This window comes from Microcebus murinus, chromosome 1 (assembly GCF_040939455.1).
Source record: "Microcebus murinus isolate Inina chromosome 1, M.murinus_Inina_mat1.0, whole genome shotgun sequence".
In the NCBI taxonomy this organism is placed as follows: Eukaryota; Metazoa; Chordata; class Mammalia; order Primates; family Cheirogaleidae; genus Microcebus; species Microcebus murinus.
In genome coordinates, this window is record NC_134104.1 from 38,522,479 (window position 1) to 38,528,885 (window position 6,407).

Consider the following 6,407-nt stretch of genomic DNA (forward strand, 5'->3'; position numbering starts at 1 on the left):
TTTCTCCAGAGAGCCACTACTAACATTCTCTGTGATTTAAACCATTATGAATTTGAACAGAGATTAGTTTATTAGATTATCTAGAAAGGCTGTAGAGGGATCAACACTGGATGCATACATTTTTATTCATTAGATTTAGATTTTTTTTTTTTAAGAGGGAAAGGACAAATGAAAAGTATGCTGCATTGTCCAATTGGCTGATGGAAAACAGCAAGGGTCTATTTATTGGAGGCAGCTGGATAGATGCCTTAGGATGGGGGAGGAGACTGCAAATGAGAAAAGAGGGATAGTGAGAGATGAGAATCCCCAAACCAAACTACCCATATAAGAAATACATCTGAGGTTTTCTCTGATTAGAGCAAGACCCTGTCTGAAGTTTCTTGATTAGGGCGAGGCTATGTTTTACTGAGAGAGCTACTCCAGAGATCCTGCCAGTTAAGATGTGGCATTGGGGCCACGTTGTGGTAAAGTTGGAGTAATGTAAATGATTCAAGACCTTAATATTCTCATAAATAAAAATCTGTAACGCCCTTTAAAGTTTCAGAAAGTTTGGTTGTCCTTCAAAGTTGAATCCCTTCAGATACAGCCTGGGCTTAAGGCTCACTAAGATATATAAATGTCAGGCCCCTGTCACATTTTCCCCCATGGAGTATGCTGGACCCATGTGATAGTCCTGAACTTCTGGATTCATATGCCCTTTACCTTACATGCCCAGCTCATCCCCATTCCAGATGCTTCCCACGAGTGCCTCTACCGGTGTTCCCATCCCTCTCTAGCCCTGCCCTCATTTCTCACCCCACCTCACTGTAACTTCTGGGCAAAGAGAATCATAGCAGCTTCCGCTTCCTGTCAGTGTGAATTAGAATTAAGTCTTGTTCTTGGGTGGCAAAGACTGCCTTGATCCATCACTCTGAAGGCTCTTTGGTGTCCCTGACTACACCGGGGTTTTCTTTCCTACCAAGTGGCACCATGGTTTACCCAGTTGCTCGTGCTGTGTATGTATGACACTTCCCTTAACTCATCCCCAATCTCCAATCCGTGGGTATTTTTGCTGACTCTACATCTTGAGTCTATTCCTCTCTATCTACTGCTATCACCAGAGATAAGACCAGTACATCTTTTACTTAGGATATAGAATACTCTCTTCATAGGTCTAACAGCTTCCATTCCTGCCATTCCACAACCTCTCTGACCTAATCCAAAACTGACCTTCCAAAATGTAAATTGGATTCATATAATTCCCTAGATTAAAGGCTTTCAATATCTTCCTGTTGAACTTAAAAAGTCAACTTCTTACCAAGGTCTATGAGGCCTGGTGTGATCTTGTTCTGCCCCTATTTTTACAATTTCATTTTGTATTGTTCTTTCTCTCGTTCACTGTTTGCTATGCGTCAGGCATAATCATCTTCAGTGCCTTGGACACATCAGTCTCTTCTGCATCTTAGAACACCTGAGTGAAATGACTTTTCTTCTGTTCCTTCCATGACCAGATCTTTTTGTTTATCAATATTTTGATTTTTATGCTATCTCAACCCTCAGTTTTTTAATTAATATTTCTTGCACTTATCACAATTTTTAATTAGCTTATTTCTGTTCTGTTTCCTGTACCTGTATGTGCTTTTTTTTTTTTTTTTTTTTTTTTAGGATATGGTCTTATTTATTATTTACCTCAAAAAATCTTATTTTTGGCTCGACTCAGACTTAGAAGTAGATGCTCTCAGAGAGGACAGCCTACGTCTCTTGGCAATCTGTTCCTGGCGCTTTTCTTTGGCCTCCTTCATTCTCTTAGCCAAAAGTTTAGCATATTCTGCAGCCTCTTCCTTATTTTTCTTAGTGCGCTGCTTCTTCAGAGCAATACGCCGGCGTTTATGTTGCAGGACACGTGGAGTTACAAGTCGCTGAATCTTGGGTGCTTTGGTCCTAGGTTTCTTATCTTCTTTATTTAAGGGCTTCCTCACAACATACTGGCGAACATCATCTTCTTTAGACAGATTGAAGAGTTTGCGGATTCTGCTAGCTCTTTTGGGCCCCAGACGACGAGGTACTGTAGTATCAGTCAGTCCAGGGATATCCTTCTCTCCTTTTTTTACAATAACCAAGTTGAGAACACTCAGGTTGGCATCCACAATATAACCACGGACAGATTTGCGCTTTCTTTCTCCAGTTCTCCTTGGTCTGTAACAGGAATGCCCCTTACTCAGTAGCAGGCGAACACGGCCATGGGTCAAGACACCCTGCTTCATGGGGAAACCTTGCTTGTCGTTCCCACCACTGATTCGGACCACATAACCCTTCCATTCTTCACCCAGAGCGTCGGCAGCAACTTCCGTGGCCATACGCTTCTCATAGAAAGTACGAAGTTTGCGTTCATCGTCCACTTCAATGAGTTTCTGGCAGCCAGTGGCTGGGAAGGAGATATTCAGCTTCATCGTGAAGCAGCTGATTGCCTCCGAGGCGCCACGAAAAAGAGCTGTATGTGCTTTTGAGGTCATGATCTCACCAGTCTTTCTCACTCTTAGGTATTGAGATTCTAGTATAGTCCCTGACACATAACAGCTGCTTAATAAATATTTGATGTACGAATGACCATGAACAAATTTGTTCCTAATACTTCTGATAAAGACAACATCACTGCTTATTAAAGGCTGTTCCTCAAAACATGCCTCTTATTCTGCACAACTATCCAACCATAGATTAAATTTGTACCTGAATAAATTAGGTTTGGACTTCTCAGAAATGGTTGGATTTTAGCCATTTCTCACTAAAATCAACTGCTAAACAGGATTCTTGCCCTGAACCTAAAGAATTATTATTGCCAGCATCTTAGGTTTTGAAATATATTAGTCAGCTAATACAAAACCATGAATACAACTGATTTTATAGTTTCTCAAGCAAGTCATGCATGCCTGGAGATCTTTTGAGATTTCACTTAAAAGATTGCTTTCCTAGCCATGCACATTTTTCTGTTTTCCCACCTCCTCACATCTCTTACCTATCTAAGTGAGCTCATTCCAAAAAGTTCACAGATGTTCTTGCATTGAAACATCAGTATAAGCTATTTCCTTGAAGTAAAACTGAATATCCGACTATAGTTATTAGCTCTAAAGTATATCTGACCCAATGGCTTTCAATAGCACATGTCTCACCACTAACCAGTATAAAACACATGACTCCAATTCAGGAGTTTAAACTTTGCTCACTGTATATTTACTTTTCAGTAATCATAATTAGTTAATTTGTGAGACACAAATAAGCTATAATTAGCATGGTGCTTTGATATTTTATTTCTAACAACAGGAAGATGATTACCTTAAAAATAATAAAAGATTTAAATCTAAGTAAGGATCTAAATTACACTCGTTGAATTGTGAAGAAAAGTGAATTCAGTTAATCCCCATTTGCATGTGCCAATTAGTTAAGTATTAATCAATTTCCTATATAAATGGAAATGAGGATACTAGGATTCTTTGGTAAGATAATGTTTCTCATTAACACAAACACAACCTCCTGACATTTTATGAAAAAAATCTTCCACTTTCCATTTTTGTTCTTAGAAATATCTATTGATTATTTCTCCATACTTATGAAATCTGTGCATCCTAACACATTTGTAGAGATCTTTTCAGAATTTCTCTTAGAATTTAATAATAAAAATAGCTATTGAGTATTATCAATTATTTTCTTTATTTAAAAAGTTTTCAAGATAATAACTCAATTTGTTATATTAAGGTATTGAAAAGTAAAATAAGGAGCTAAAAAGTTTCAGATTAGCTATGTGCTAGTTAACCTATTACCAATCTATCATCTCTATCTCTAACCTAGATGTGTAGTATTCACATGTGTACATGTTTAAAATACAGTATTTATATTTAAACAAATAGTAGCATTGAAAAATCAATTATATGAAGCAGATTTTTTGGTATTTGAAAAGATATTTGATATTTGAAAAATCAAAGGACAGGAATTTCAGTGTGACTATGCAATGCATGAACCATTTTTTAAAAGTGTTATTGTATAGAACTTTTAGTTTTGAGCTCAGTTTTGCACAATTCAGGGCTGACATAAAATTCATAGAAGCATAAATATGTCAATGTTCTCTGACTGTTAGAGTTAGTCCTCTGGGGTATGTCTGCTCCATGGAAACCTGGCACTGATCATCTTACTGACATACCCCTAAAATTCAATTAAAAAATCATTACTATAAGAAGTGAGAAACTAAAATAAAAGGAACATGGCCTTTGAAATGTGGTTAATATGAGAAATACTGTAACAAGATGAATAGACCAGAGGTCTGTTTTTACACTTTATTAACATTTTAGTTTTAGATGCTTCTAAGCATCAGCTGGCTGATAGAATCCCAAATGACACCTTTTGGATTATCCATTAGATTTTTTTTTCTCTATCATTTATAAAAGGCAATATTAATGTATGATTATTTAAGTTTTTTTCACCAAATCACAAACTTATAAAGATAATGATATAGATTACAGGAATATTTGTTACTCTTAAAGTATCTTGTTTTATCTTTTGATAAAACAGACAAAACTCACCTAAAATTCTAAGACTTAAAGTAATAAGTGAATAGCCTCCTCTGTATTCTTCTATTCTTAAAATATCAATCCCAGAGGCAACTACAATGAATGGCTTAGTGCCTATCTATGTTTAAATTTTTTTTCTTAATTTTATTCAAAAATATTCACATATACATATATACAAATATACACACACTTTTAAAAAATGGAATTGTATCAATAAATATAGTTATACCATAATTTTTTCAACTATTTGGTTATTGGTTTATAATTAGGGAGTTTTGTTTGTTTTCTTGTTTTTCCCATGACAAATGATTCTTTAGTGGGAGTTCTAATACAAATACTTATGTCCTAGTCGGTCTCTTTTTGTTTGTTTGTTTATATCATCGCCTAAAAAGGTTGTACCTTCAGTCTCAGAAACAGTTTGTGAGAGAGTCTATTTCCTTAAACCTTCATCATCCCTGATTATTATCACTTATCTTAATTTTAATCAATCTTATTGTAATGTTATTTCATATTTCAAACGTTATCAAGAGAATGAAAGAATATTTAAACAAATGTAATGGTGGATATAGCATGTTTGTTCATAAACTGAAAGATTATATATTATAGGAATTTCAATTCCTAATCTGATCTATACTGTCAACACAATTGTAATTAAAAAATAGCCAGAAGTTTCAGAAATTGACGTGCTAATTCTAAAAGTTCTATGGAAAGCTTAGAGGGATAAGAATCACCAAAGCAATCTTAAATTAGAAAAACAAAGCTGGGAGACTTACAGTTCCAGGATTATATTATCTCTTATCTATCATATAGTTTTGGTAATTCATAAAGTCTGAATGTTAATATACACATTGTACAAAGACAAATAGACAAGAGTCCAGAGTCCAGAAAAACCTTTACATACATGATCACTTGATTTTGGTGAAGGTAATTTTAGTGCTGCAGGAAATGATGTTCTTTTCAACGAATGATATCAGGTTAATTGGCTATCTATATGAAAAATTAAATCATGATTCTTAAATTATATCATACACAAAAAATTAATTCTTGAATTTATAATTAAATACAAAATGTCTGCCAAAAAGTTTCCAGGAAATAGCCACAAAATAACATCTTCTTGGCCTTGAGGAGAGGCTGTGAATCCGGGAACTCTCATACACTACTGGTAGGGTCATGAATTGGAACAAGGATTTTGGAAAATTATTTGGCATTACCTATAATCCAAAAATTAACTCTACTCCTAGATTTAAATAGACATTCATACATATATTCGCCAAAGCACATATATGAAATTGTGCATAGTAGCCCTATATATAATAGCTCTAAACTAGAGCAACCCAAATGTCCATCAACAGCAGAATTGATCAATAAATTGTAGTATGTGTATAGACAAACACATATACATTTATGTAATACTATAAGGCAATGGAAATGAATGAACTACTGCTACATGTAACAACATAATAATTGTAGTATGTGTATAGACAAACACATATACATTTATGTAATACTAGAAGGCAATGGAAATGAATGAACTACTGCTACATGTAACAACATAATAATTATTGCAAAAAATATCGAAAGACTACAGTTGCAAAAATGGTAAAGAAAAAACGTACATACTGTATAATTACATTTCTATAAAGTTCAAAAAAAGACAAATTAATGGGGATAGAGTTATAATAGATTACCTTAGAAGGCAGTGACTAGAAGGGACTACAGGGGACTGTTGGTGTTCTATTTGTTTATCTATCTGGTAGTTACCTAGTTGCACTGACTTTATAAAAATTTAATAAACTGTACAATTTGTAGTCTTTTCTGTCTCTATGTTATACTTTAACCAAGTGTTAGTGTACGTTTGGAGTTCATATA

At 34.7% G+C, this 6,407-nt stretch overlaps 1 protein-coding gene across 1 annotated transcript; it reads right to left on the reverse strand.

The window, feature by feature from the left end:
- Positions 1 to 1,655: 1,655 nt before the first annotated feature.
- Positions 1,656 to 2,465, reverse strand: LOC142870067 (small ribosomal subunit protein eS6-like). The gene has a single exon (XM_076001006.1). The coding sequence runs from the start codon at positions 2,427 to 2,429 to the stop codon at positions 1,680 to 1,682; it is 750 nt and encodes a 249-aa protein (XP_075857121.1). The 5' UTR covers positions 2,430 to 2,465; the 3' UTR covers positions 1,656 to 1,679.
- Between the last annotated feature and the right edge of the window lie 3,942 nt (positions 2,466 to 6,407).

Excerpts from the sequence above, each read along its gene's own strand:
- LOC142870067 (XM_076001006.1), bottom strand. The coding sequence starts at position 2,429 with ATGAAGCTGAATATCTCCTTCCCAGCCACTGGCTGCCAGAAACTCATT.